At 43.7% G+C, this 14,133-nt stretch overlaps 1 protein-coding gene across 1 annotated transcript in view; it reads left to right on the forward strand.

Annotated features, from left to right (window-relative positions):
- Window positions 1–463: 463 nt before the first annotated feature.
- PPA1 (inorganic pyrophosphatase 1) overlaps window positions 464–14,133 on the forward strand; it is a 35,660-nt gene continuing 21,990 nt past the window's right edge. Inside the window, exons 1-2 of the mRNA XM_040624605.1 lie at window positions 464–625; window positions 3,469–3,527. Coding sequence (XP_040480539.1) covers window positions 562–625; window positions 3,469–3,527 — 123 coding nt within the window. The 5' untranslated portion in view covers window positions 464–561. The remainder of the gene's footprint in view (window positions 626–3,468; window positions 3,528–14,133) is intronic.

Genomic DNA, 14,133 nt, shown 5'->3' on the forward strand with positions numbered 1-14,133 from the left:
AGTAATTTGCCTCAAATTCGCTTAAAAATGCACACCTTTAAGATCAAAGGTAGGGTCCGCCTGGTGAAGCAGGTGACTTCGGAACTCCTTTTGAGACAAGGAATTACTCGGGGCGGGGTTGGGGGGGTGGAAGTGGGTGTGAGAGTTCCCTGTGTGCACGGTGGAGGACAGCTCGCCGGTCAATTCCTGGCTGGTGCAAGCTGAGAACTTGCGCCTTCACTGTCCTCTGTCAGCGTCCCACAGCACTCGGGGCGGTAGCAGAACACACGGTGCGCCACAGCTCTCCGCCAGCCACGTGGCCCAGCCTGGGAGCCAGGGGGCTGTCCCGCGAGGCGGGGCCGGGAAGGAGGGGCTGGGGCGAGAGGACGCGCGGGCCGGACGGAGTGCGCCTGCGCGCGGTGGGCCGGGCGGGGGCGGGGTGGCCACTTAAAGCCGTTCCCCGCCCCGCTTGCCGCGCCAGTCTCCGCGGTGCGCAGGCGCGGAGGTTTCTCCTTGTCAGTCGGAGCCGCGTGCGGGCTAGTGGCTCTGTGGCGGCGGCGGCCCCGGCTAGTCATCGGCACCATGAGCGGCTTCAGCAGCGAGGAGCGCGCCGCGCCCTTCACCCTCGAGTACCGAGTCTTCCTCAGTGAGTGTCGGCGGCCCATGGCCCCTCCCCGTCCTCCAGCCCATTCATTCCCCGGCCTCGCTTCGCCTTCTGCCCGGCCGCCTGCGGCCCGCGCTCCGCCCCTCGTCCCGGGCGCGGGCCGGGTTCCTCGGGCTCCCCGGGGCCCTCCCGTTTCACACGTCGCGCTCGCAGGCCGGACGGCGGGGCTCGGCGTTTCTCTTTCACACGCGCGATGGGACCCGACGCCGGGCCGGGCTAGTTCTGCAGGTGTCCTGCTCGGGCGGGCACCTTCTGATGGAAAAGGAAACCACCGAGTCACCCTAGAAGGGTGGCCGGGGGTAAACTAATCCTCGTAAGAGGATTGCTTGATTTGGAGGAACTGGGGCGGGGTGGATGACTCCCTAAGGACCTTAATTCCTGAAGTGTAGCTCAGCTTGTGGGCACCAAGCTGAGGGTCAAATCCAACCCCGCGTTCTGCAGACGGGGAAACTGAGGCCGGGATCAGGAGCCGTCAGTGGAGGACCGAACCCATCCCCAGGGTAGCGCTCCTGCCCTTCCCGCCGCGGTGTCCCCGGTAGCACAGATGCTGGGAAGGCGCCTAGTGAAACGGAAAGCTGTTCCCTTCAAGTCAAACAGGTGACGTCAGTCTGGGAAGCACGAGTGAGAAAGCGCCAAGTTTTTGCCCTTGGGCAGGGAATCGGCTTCTGAGGGGGACGCACCCTAGGTCCGCGCCTGGAGCTGCGCTTAGAGCCCAGCACGCCGATGGCTGGCTGAGCTCCGCTTTCCCTGGCGCACGACCTTTTTTGTCTTGCAGGTGGAGGAAAACCTCGGGTTTATCTTTATCTCTACCCACCCCCTCCCCAAAGCCACTAGGAATAGATTATTGGAGACAACGGAGGCGTTTGAAAATGTGTCACCGAAGTCGTTTCTTATTTTAACTGTAAAGAACAGTTTACTCGGAAGGAAACGGGCAGGTGGAGCAAAGGCTTTGCGTGTGGTGTGTGAAGGGCAGGAAAGAGCGGGATAGAGGGGACGAAAGGGAATACGAAGAGAATGAACACGGATCCCAGCAAAAAGTAACCTGCTGTGGGAGGAGAAAGAAAGTGAACTCAAGTTTACCCGTGTAGATGAAGATTACCAGGAAGGTAAAATCGAGGAAGGATGGGACTCCCCATTTTATTTAATTTAAATAAGGAGTTAAATAAGGGCATTGTGGGAACGTTTGACGAATAATTCACTAAACTATTTTTCCTGGATTTGGTGTTGGCTCCAGAATTTCTCTGAAGGAGGGATTTAGAGAGGTGACCCTAGAGTTCGAAGGTGGAGGGATGATTGGGGAATTGTCTTCAAGCAGTATTCAAACAGCAGTTTTTACTTAGGTTATGTAATGGTGGTGTTTGATGGCCACTATGGAAGACCATAGCCACTCTTTTTGACTTTGGCACTGGCTAAAGTAACTTTTTATCAGATAAAACTGTCTGGAACTTGAGAAATACCAATAATTAGAAACAACTATGTAATTACATAATTTTAAGGTTTTTTTTTTAAATCATAGATTTCTTAGCACCCGTCCTTAGTAGAGGATTTTTTGCCCCTGTAATGTTAACATTTGCCAGTCTCTTTAAAACTGATAGTGGAGGGGCGCCTGGGTAGCTCAGTTGGTTAAGTGTCTGCCTTCTGCTCCTGTCGTGATCCCGGGGGTCCTGGGATCAAGCCACATTGGGTTCCCTGCTCTGTGGGGAGCCTGCTTCTCCCTCTCCCTCTGCCTGCAGCTTCCCCTGCTCTCTCTCAAATGGATAGATAAAATCTTAAAAAACAAATCTGATAGTAGATAGGATTACAAAGTCACAGGTGACTCTGAAGGGATCATAGTGGGACAGGGGATGGTCACTGCTCAGTCTTTGCTATTCCACCTTGGTTTTTTTGTTTGTTTGTTTGTTTTAAGGATTTTATTTATTTGACAGAGAGAGACAGCCAGCGAGAGAGGGAACACAAGCAGGGGGAGTGGGAGAGGAAGAAGCAGGCTCCTAGCAGAGGAGCCTGATGTGGGGCCGATCCCAGAACGCTGGGATCACGCCCTGAGCCGAAGGCAGATGCTTAACGACTGCGACTGCGCCACCCTGGCCCTCCCCACCTTGGTTTTTAAATGCGAAGGGATGTAGTATCAATTGACCCTTACGTTTCTTAAAGAATAGTAAGGAAGTTTTGAAATTACTTTTTGGATATGGTAATTAGGTCTCTAGAATATAGAAATTACCTGTGAAAGTGTTGTTGCAACTTGATTATCCTTAAGAAATATAACCTAAGATGGCTCTGTCTTCCGGGAACGTTACTTAAGACAACAGGGTTTTATAATTCAGCAAGTTGGCCCCTCCCCTCTCCCTGAGCCCAGCTATTTCATTAGTTCTGTAAACTGTTAACTGATGTAAGATCGGTCCAAACCAGCTTGACCCCCTTTTATATACCAGGCACTGCTAGACTCTGGGGGTACAAAATGATGTAAGACAGCCCCTGCCCTCATTGTAGAGGTTAGTATCTGTTAGACACCGAAGGAAAGCAGAGGATGAAAACTTAACCCAATCTTGGAGGGGTCAGCAAGGTAAAGTATACAACCAGTTTTTCTGGTGTGGGAATAAAAAATTTCTTTGTCACTATTCTGGTGAATGATGTTGATAATGGGGGGAAGCTCTGCAAGTGTGGGAGCAGGGGGGTGGATGTGGGAAATTTCTACCTTTCTTTCCAATGTTATTGTAAAGCTAAAATCACCCCCCAAAATTAAATGTTTTTAAAAATGTGTACTTAATGCGTCTGGAAGTACAGTTAACAAAAAAATTAGTAATAACTTTTTCTAATTCGTTTTGCAGAAAATGAAAAAGGACAATATATATCTCCATTTCATGATGTTCCAATTTATGCTGATAAGGTAAGATGTCCTCATTTAAATGTAGTCTCTTTACTCAGATCACTTAGTTCCACATGGATTTTCTTGTATATCTTAATAAGTGCTTAAAATGCTTCATTGTGCTGTAAGTTAAAGGTACATTGACTAAATAAGAAGTCAGTCTTAAATCCAGATTCTTCGACTAAAGAGGTAACTATAAATTGGGGAAGGAGTAGAGGAACAGATGCAGATGTTTTAAAGCTGTCTTGGTTTAGGGGCGCCTGGGTGGCGCAGTTGGTTAGGCGGCCGGCTCTTGGTTTCTGCTCAGGTCATGATCTCAGAGTCTTGGGATCGAGCCCTGCCTCAGGCTCTGCATTTAGCAGAGACCCTGCTTCCGGATTCTCTTTCTCTCTCTCTCACTAAATAAATGAGTCTTTAAAAATTAATAATAAAGCTGCCTTGGTTTAAAGAAAGGAATCATATTGGTCTCTTCTGTCTGTGTACTTGGAACTAAAATCTTAGTACTTCATAAGTGGTTTTAAAATTAACCAGGTAGCCAGCACAAAATTTGGGTTGTGGGATATTTATTAAACAGCAAAAATAAACTAGAGTATTCACTGACTACAGGGAAATTCAGTACTTTTAATGTATCGGTACAGTTAAGGTGCACGTAGTGTTAATAAAGGTTAAGTCTACAGACTTTTTTTTTCCTTGAGAGAGAGAGAGAGAGAGTGGGTGCACAGGCAGGAGAGGGTGGGAGGAGGCAGAGGAGGAGAAAGAATCTTAAGGAGGCTCCACGCCCAGCGCAGAGCCCAATGAGGGGCTCCATCTCACCACCCTGAGATCATGACCTGGGCCAAAATCAAGAGTTGGACACTTAACCAACTGAGCCACCAGACACCCCAGGTCTACAGACTTTTAAAAAGAGAGGTCTGTTCCTATGCACACCAGGAGCTGAAGAAACCTCACAAATTTACCACAAATTGGTAAGAATCTTACTCTGCTAGGAAAAAAATGTCTACAACTATATATTCCAAAGTCTTTGTGATCCTTTGGAAGTAGAATTGTTAGTGACTCTGTTTTTTGTTTTTTTTTTTTTTTTAAGATTATTTATTTATTTATTTGACAGAGATAGAGACAGCCAGCGAGAGAGGGAACACAAGCAGGGGTAGTGGGAGAGGAAGAAGCAGGCTCCTAGCGGAGGAGCCTGATGTGGGGCTCGATCCCGTAACGCCGGGATCACGCCCTGAGCCGAAGGCAGACGCTTAACCTCTGTGCCACCCAGGCGCCCCTAGTGACTCTGTTTTTATTTTCATTTTTGCCTTTTTATACTTCCTAACCTTTTTACAAAGAACATGCATTATTTGTACAGATTTTAATAGTTATTATTTTTTCAACTCATAGCTTGTTTTAGCCACCTTCCCAATAGAAGTTTTGTATTTAGGAACCAACACAAGGACTTTTTTATACCTTTAAAAATTCTTTTTGGGGCACCCAGCTGGCTCAGTCTGTGGAGCATGTGACTCTTAATCTCAGGTTTAAGTTAGAGCCCCACATTAGGTGTAGAGATTTTTTTAAATCACCTCATGATGATGGAGTTTAGAGTAAACCGTGCAGACCTGGGGGTCCCTGCGGAGCACGGCCCCCACACCCTAGAGGGTGGGCCACTGACTGTCCGGCCCTCACTGTAGCGGAAGGCCTCTGCTGCTGGTCCTCCCGGAGACCCTGGCCCTCCCACACGTAGCAGAACCAACTGCAACCCAGACCCCCGCAGAGAGCCTGGGATCCCAGAAGCCGCACACCTCCAGTAGAGGAGAGAGGAGAGAACTGGCAGCAGCATCCAGAGCCTGAGTGGGAAGTTGGAGGGGCGGGCTGTTGTGGTTTTTTGTTGTGGTGGTGTTATTTTATTAAATGTTTCCTTTTCTTTTCCTACTTATTTTGATGGACTCCATCCTAAGCTGCCCTGGCTTGTGCTCCTGTCAGGTGTGTCTGGTGGGGAGGTGTCCCAGCCCCTCCAAGACTTCAGGGTTTCCGTTTGGGTCTAGGTCAGACCAAACTCACATGTTTCTTCAGAGCAGCCTGCCTGAGCTGGGCTTCGACTGGAGACAGTGCAGCAAATAGCCAGAGGCCAATTATGTGCCACAGTGACAGGAGGGACCTCTAATTGGCATGTGTTTTCCTGTGGGATTCTCAAAGTTGTATTTATTCAGAAACTAATTTGTTACATCTGATTCCCTGGGAGTTGATATGAACTGCAGGATTCTTTCTGCCTCTTGAATTGGCATCATTTGGTTGGCTTGATTATCTGTTTGGTGTATAATTAATATATATATATATATATATATGTCTCGAAGTACTTTATAGTGACCTCTCACTATTTTGAGTAGTTAAGTGATATAAAATGATGACTGAAAGTTTATTGATGGTCACTTGACATACAGATGTGCTAAGAAAGAAAAATATTTTTTTGACATCAGCTGGGTGTTTTTGTGTGTTTGTGTCTTAGTCCGTTTGGGCTGCTGTAACAAAATACTAAAGACTGGATAGCTTATCAACAGCAGAAATTTATTGCTCACAGTTCTGGAGCCTGGATGTCTGAGGTCAGGGTGTGAAAATGGGCGAGGGCCCTCTTCTGGTCATGGACTTTTAGTATGTACTTATGTGGCAGAAGGGGCTAGGGATCTCTCTGGAGCCTCTTTTATAAAGCACTAACCCCATTCATGAAGGTTCCAACCTCACGTCTTAAACACTTCCCAAAGGCCCCACCTACTATACAGTCACCATGGAGGGTTAGGATTTCAACAAATGAATTTTGGGGGAACACGAACGTTCAAACCATAGCTATAAGTAACTGGACAGTATTCTAGCCAACGATCAGATGCTTCTAGAAGTTGTGGTGCCTAGTTTTCCAAAATAGGAAACGGAGACTACATTTTGGTGCTGTGTAAAACATCTTCACTCAGATTATTCTTCGACTCCTTGAAGTCTTGGTGGGACTGGTCGCGGCGATAATCTGGGATTACTCAAGTGAAGACTCAGGCTTTGTACTACCCCAGGCTGTCGCAAAAACATAGGCTGTTGCAACAACTCTGGGTTTCGCCAGTGGTCCAGACCTCAGTGAACCTCAGCACTTCAGATTCCTGTCCGAGAAGCAGGAAAGAGTTGTTTTGTTTTGTTTTTAAGGAAGTTTATACAAAACACAAAAAAGGGTGTGGTACACAGAAATTATTTGGATTATAGCCTAAATAAAAGATCTGATTAATTCCATTGGTTAGAGAAGAATATGATTTTCTTTTTTGAAAAATTCCAGAGTGATTAAGTTTATGTAAATACATCTTTATGTGTGTGGCTGTAGACTTTATCTCTAATATGGTCAGTGATTTGAAGGGTGATGATGAGGGAATGGACCTTTCACACAACTCTGTCAGTTTTACTAAGGAAAAATGCCCCAAGGTTTATATTCTGCTCCATGTCAGGACTTCTCAGTGTGGGTCACCTTTCGATTTGGTATATATGCTCCCAGGTGATCAGCCAGTTCTGGGAATCCTTGTGACTGAAACACTCTGCTTGGCTTATTTCCAAGTCCATTGAGTGAAAGGAGAAGACAAAGGCAAGGACTCGATGGGTTTTGTCATTTGCTCTAGGTCTATTTTGGGTCACATAAAAAATACCTGTAGCTCAGAGTATCTTCTGACATAAAACTTCTGAGATAAGAGAAATTTGTAAAATCCAGAACATAGTATAAGCAGTGTGAAACACTGACTAGATTAAGCTTTATCTAAATCTTAAAGTGCTTAAATATCATGACCTGATATTTACATTTAGGAGTTTGGTATTTTTCTGTTCTATATCTTAAACTTTGTTAAATACTTGGTCTCACAATATAGGCTCTGTTTGTTTTCCAGGTGACTGTTGGGAGGATGTATAAATATGGAACTATGTTTCTTTTTTCCTCTTCTAAAAAAAAAAAAAGTCAAGCTTATAATCAAATAGGTTGATGCTTCAGAAATTTAACAGAATATGTTTTGCAGTTGTGTATCATTCTTGTTTTTTCTTTTTCTTTTTTTTAAGATTTAATTTATTTATTTGACAGAGAGACAGCGTGAGAGGGAACACAAGCAAGGGGGTGTGTCAGAGGGAGAGGGAGAGGGAGCAGCAGGCTCTCCGCTGAGCAGGGAGCCCAACATGCGGCTCGATTCCAGGACCCCGGGATCATGACCTGAGCCGCTGAAGCCAGACGCTGAATGACTGAGCCACCCAGGAGCCCTCTTTTTTTTTTTTTTTTTTTTTTCTTTTTTAAAGATTTATTTTTGGGGCACTTTCCCCTGGTTTTTTTCCCTTTCACGCTGTCTCTCTGTCAAATATAATCTTAAAAAAAAAAAACATTTTATTTTTAAGCAATCTCTACACCCAACATGGGGCTTGAACTCACAACCCCGAGATCAAGAGTCGAGTGCTCTACTGACTGAGCCAGCCGGACACCTGCAGTCATGTATCATTTTTAACTTTTTAGAGATACTATCTCAGGGTACCTGAAATCTTTAGAGGGGATATACTCAAGTGGATGCTTTTTCGATTACTCACTTCCTTACAGGGTTTGTTTTGGTTTGAATTTTCTTTTTATAGACAGTTCCTTAATTTTTAAAAATGTTGCTGAATTAATAATTTAAACAGTTTTCTTCCCCAACTTCGTATGTATATGGAATGGGTTTTCTGGATTTTTGTTTTGTTTTGTTTATCTTTTGGTTTCATGTTTTCTAAACCAAAGCTGGATCTGGGAACAGATGAAAACTGATGACAATTAAACTTAACCGGCATGTCATAACTGACAATAAACTCCTGTCCCCGCGCCCCCAGATGAGCTTGCAGGTGACTAAATTTTGAAAACAGATATTTTAACCATAACTCTATGGTCTGTCAACTTTGTCAAAAAAAAGCAGTTGGGATGGATGATTAAATATGCATATAACATACAGCCACAATGTCTGGCTTTGTAGGATAGTCTCCATAAACAATAACCAGACAAATAGGATGATGATATTGAGCACAATGACTGGTTATTTCTTTAGTCTTTCAGAGCTCTATTTTATAGAGTAAAAATCACTGAATCAGGAGTAAGGTATCTCGATTTTACTCCTGCTTTTACCACTAACTGGCTTTATGATATTGAGTGGTTCCTTCACCCCTGAACAGTGTTAATCTTGATGGGTGTTTTTAGATTACATTCTGCACTGATGTCCCATGATTCTGTGGACATAGCCTATTAATGAAGCCTCATTTGAGATCATTGTCGAGGCGCCTGGGTGGCTCAGCTGGTTAAGCATCTGCCTTCAGCTCAGGTCATGATCCCGGAGTCCTGGGATCGAGCCCCCGCATCGGGCCCTCTGCCCCTCACTCTGCTTGTGCTCTCTCTCTCGCTCTCTCTCAAATAAATAAATAAAATCTTAAAAAAAAAAAAGATTTGAAAAAAAAGTTCAAAAAATGTTGTTCCTGGGCCGCCTGGGTGGCTTGGTTGGCTGAGCATCTAACTCGATTTCGGCTCCAGTCATGATCTCAGGGTCTTGGGATTGAGCCTCGCCCAGTCGGCTTGTCTCCTGTTCCCTCTACCCCCTCATGAGCACACCAGCACGTTCTCTCTTTCTCTCAAATAAATGAATAAATCTTTAAAAATATTATGTATTGTGACTGTTTGTTGAATGCTTCCTGTACCTTAGGTGCTATGCTAAAGCCCTTGTGCGGATTACATCATTTAGCCATCATGGCCTTCTCTGAGCTGGGTTCTTTCATTAGCCCCATTTTCCAGGATCAGCAACTAGAATTCACGAGTGGCAGTGGCAGGCTTGAAACCAAGGCATTCTGGCTCAGAAACTGTGGCGTTATGTATTTATTTATTTATTTGAGAGAGAGAAAGCATGCGGTGGGGGAAGGGGGGCAGAGGGCAAGAGAGAAGCAGGTTCCCTGCTGAGCAGGGAGCCCTGGATCCTGACCTGACCCCAAGGCAGACAGTTTGACCGACTGAGCCACCCAGGCACCCCTCAGAAACCTGTGGTCTTTTTTTTTTTTTTTAAAGATTTTATTTATTTATTTGACAGAGACAGCCAGCGAGAGAGGGAACACAAGCAGGGAGAGTGGGAGAGGAAGAAGCAGGCTCCCAGTGGAGGAGCCTGATGTGGGGCTCGATCCCAGAACGCCGGGATCACGCCCTGAGCCGAAGGCAGACGCTCAACGACTGTGCCACCCAGGCGCCCCAGAAACCTGTGGTCTTAACCATTGTGCTATACTTCCTTGAGTGATTATGTATGTGGGGTAGATTTTACTTTAGCCTTTTATATTTTCCAAATTTTCTACCATTGAGTATCTCTTTGATAATGCAGAAGAAAAGGCTTTATTTATTTATTTAAGCTTAGAATTGAAATGCATAAGAACTTTCTTTCTTTGGAAGGGCTCTAAAGTCTTCTACTCCAGGGATTCTTGGTGACCCCCAGGCCCTGAAGCGGCCTGGATGGGTTTCTGAGGTTCTGTGAACTCTATACTACGATTTGGTGTAAATGTGCATTTTTCTTGGGAAAGTTTCTGTGGTCAAAATTGTTATTGAAGGGGCGCCTGGGTAGCGCAGTCGTTAAAGCGTCTGCCTTCGGCTCAGGGCGTGATCCTGGCGATCCGGGATCGAGTCCCACATCAGGCTCTTCCGCTATGAGCCTGCTTCTTCCTCTCCCACTCCCCCTGCTGTGTTCCCTCTCTCGCTGGCTGTCTCTCTGTCACATAAATAAATAAAATCTTTAAAAAAAAAAAAAAAAAAATTGTTATTGAAAATCATAGAAAAGTTTGACAGCTGGAAATGCAGTCTTTTGCTTGATTTTATAAAGAGAAGAAAGTAAACAGATTATGGTTATAATATCTGTTTTTAAAATTTAGTTCTCTTAAAGCTCTTCTGAGTGGAGGTGGATAAAGAGCTTATTCTTAGTTATGACACATCAATTAAGGTTTTTTTTTTTTTTAAGATTTTATTTTTAAGAGGTTGAGTGGCAGGCAGAGAGAGAGAGAGAGAGAGAGAGAAGTAGGCTCCCTGCTAAGCAAGGAGCCTGAGCCTGATGTGGGGCTTGATCCCAGGACCCTAGAACCATGACCTGAGCCGAAGGCAGATGCTTAATGGACTGAGCCTCCCAGGCGCCCCAGACACATCAATTAAGTTTTATTACTTTCTATAGGTACATATGGCAGAGTTTGTTGGAACTGATATGAGTAGGAAATCTGTGTAATTGGAAACCTAAATGAGTATTCCTGAAAGGTGTTTGTTGGGTTTCAAATTCTAATAGGTTAACCATCTCCCCCGGACTCTTAACACAATTACTGAGCAAATTTTTTTGGTTGATATAAACCATATCTTCTTTTGTTAAGTTACAATTCTAAATGAATAGGAGGCATATACAGTGTGAACTTTATCATATTTCTTTCTGTCACCTTCTCAAATCGACTTTTTAAAAAAGATTTTATTTATTTGAGAGAGAGTATGTGAGAGTGAGAGAGAGAGAATGAGCAGGGAGGAGGGGCAGAGTGAGAGAGAGAAGCAGATTCCCTGTTGAGCAGGAAGCCCGACTTAGGACTCGATCCCAGGACCCTGAGATCATGACCTGAGCTTAGGGCAGATGCTGAACCAACTGAGCCACCCAGGTGCCCCTCAAATAGACTTTTATCATTTGTCAATGAAATAATTAGGAATCCATTTACTTTTTCTTTTTAAAATATTTAAAAAATTTTTTTCAACTTCACTGAGGTGGGATTGACAAATAATCGTGTATTTAATGTCTACAATGTGAGGTTTTGATATATGTGTACATTGTGAAATGATTCCCCCCAATCAAGCAAATTGACCTCTTCATCACTTGACATATTTACTTTTTGTGTGTATGTATGTCAAGAATCCTTAAGATCTAATCTTTCAGCAAATTTCATTAAACCATGCTGTACGTTAGATCTCCCGAACTTAATCATCTTATAATGGAAAGTTTGCACCCTTCAGTCAGCATTTCAAATCCCTTTTCCTGTAGCCCCTGGCAACCACCATTCTACTCTGTTTTTATGAGTTTGACTTTTTTAGATTCCCCTTATAAGTGAGATCAGACAGAATCTGTCCTTCTCTGACTGATCTATTTCCCTCAGCATGATGTCCTCCGCGTTCATCCATGTAGTCACAAGTGGCAGGATTTCCTTCTTTTTTAAGGCTGAATAATATTTGTGCTTGTGCACGCACATGTGTGCGTGTGTGTACATACATTTATGTATATATGCCATATCCGTTGATGGACACTTAATTTGTTTCTGTGTCTTGGCTGTTGTGAATAATGCAGTGAACATGGGAGTGCTCTTCAAGATTATGATTGAATTTCTTTTGGATATACACCCAGAAATGGGATTGCTGGATCACATGGTAGTTGTATTTTTAGGGTTTTGAGGAACCACCATACAGTTTTCCATAATGGCTGCACTAATGTATATTCCCACCAACAGTGCACAAGGAGGAATCCATTTACGTTTAATAGCTTAGAGTATATCCTGTAATCAAAAAATCGACTTTGAAGCCAAAACCTAAAACTAAGGGTTAAGAGCCATTGTTACTTGGTGAGCACTTAATCAGGTATAATATCCTTAGAAATGATGAAATCTGGTACACTTCTTCAAAAGCACCTTTATGGGGGTTGGAACATTTCCTTATTAATTATGTGAGCTTTTTGATAGGGATTTTATACTCTAAAACTATTCTAGAGGTTTAAAAGAAAAAAAAAGGCAAGCTGCCCTTTTTTTATTAGCGTCTTGCTTGATGTCTAATCTCTAGATATATTTAGAAAAAAATCCTCTCTACCACCAGTGTTTTTCTGCAAATTTTATTACAAAACAGAAAAATAAAAGGAAGGATGATGGAATCAGAGAGTGATTTTGTATTTCCTCCTGTGTCTGGCATTTATTTGATTTCTGAAGTTATGCAGAGAAACAAATGATGGGTCAACTTGAAAATGCTAATTTAAGCCACTTACATAATTTTGCAGTATAGCGTGTCGTGTTCAGTAGGCTTCAGATCCAGTGTTGGAAACAGATCATAAGTCATGAGGTGTTCAAAGGTCTCCCAGATGCAGCGATGCGATATAATTAAATGAAGGGCATGTTCCCTATATATACATACTTAACTACGTTAGTAATAATAGCCTACCAAATCGCTATAGCCTGTTCATTAGTAAACAACTCGTTAGACTACTAATTTGACCCACAAGAAAACTAACCAGTTTGGAGATAAAACTTATTATCACCATACTACTGTAATATTCCTGTTTAATCAATGAAATGAAAAGACTAATCAAGATATAGGTTACATTTCTTCTATTCCTAAAATACTTTTATTTAAAATCCTTTTGATTTAGGGGTGCCTGGGTGGCTCAGTTGGTTAAGTGTCTGCCTTCAGCTCAGGTCATGATCTCAGGGTCCTGGGATCAAGCCCCACATCAGGCTCCCTGCTAAGCAGGGAGTCTGCTTCTCCTTCTCTCTCTGCCCCTCCAACTTGTACACTCTCTCGTTCTAATACATAAATAAAATCTTAAAAAAATATTTTTGATTTAATGGAGTGATGCAATTAATTTTAGCCTTAAGTTTCTAATCTCCTTAGAGTCTGGACACGTATAACATTCACATTCTTATTGATGAAATGATTATAAACCTGGGAAGTAAGATTGACGGTTATGTCTCTGACTTTGGGAAGTCAGAGCTAAAGCTGCAGTTTGCCTTTCCTTTGCCTCCTACAGGCTTGTCAAAATCATCATACTGGGGGTACTAACCTCTTCCTTCCTTTCTCTGAAACTATAAATAAGGAGCTGAGCGCTTGGTGCCAGAGCAGGGATTTAGAATCAGAGCATAGTAGAAGTGGAGTTCTGAGAAGCCCTAACAATGGGGATAATAAGACCACAGATCCAGGATTGAGTAGTTGAAACCAGTTGGGATTAGAGAAAAAAAGGCATGAATTTGTAACCAGGTGGTACTAAATTTACTAAAATCTTGTCTCAGTATTTTAAATGCATAAACATTGGAAGTGTAAGAATGCGTAATTTTTTCCAATTGTTAATTGTAAAAGCCCCATAAACATAAACGTGAGATTGACCATCGTAAGCATCGTTCAGTGTATGGTGCAGTGTGCTGAGTACACTCACATTGTGCAACCATCACCACCCTTCATCTCCAGAACTCTCTTTGGCTGGCAACACTGAAACTCTACGCCCATTGAACACTAACTCCCCGACCCTCCCCACCCCCTGGGAGCTACCCTTCTACTTTTTTTTTTTTTTTTAACCCTTCTACTTCCTGTCTCTCTGAATTTGACTTCTTTAGATACCTCATGTAAGGGGGATCGTATGGTATTTGTCCTTTTGTGACTAACTTATTTCACTTATCATCCTCAAGACTAGCGGTGAACGGATTAAAAGCTCTTTTAACTCCCTAAAAGTTGGATCTCCAAAGTCGGGTTGTTTCTGTGTGGTGGCCTCAGGCTGGGGACGGTGGGGGGGGGGGGGGGGGGGGGGGGGGCGCAGGTGTCCACAAACCTGGGTGAGGGATCTTGTCTATAAAATGAGCATTTAGCACATTTTTAAGTGTTCATCCACGTTAT

Source organism: Ursus maritimus, unplaced genomic scaffold (genome assembly GCF_017311325.1).
Source record: "Ursus maritimus isolate PB19 unplaced genomic scaffold, ASM1731132v1 scaffold_7, whole genome shotgun sequence".
Classification (NCBI taxonomy): Eukaryota; Metazoa; Chordata; class Mammalia; order Carnivora; family Ursidae; genus Ursus; species Ursus maritimus.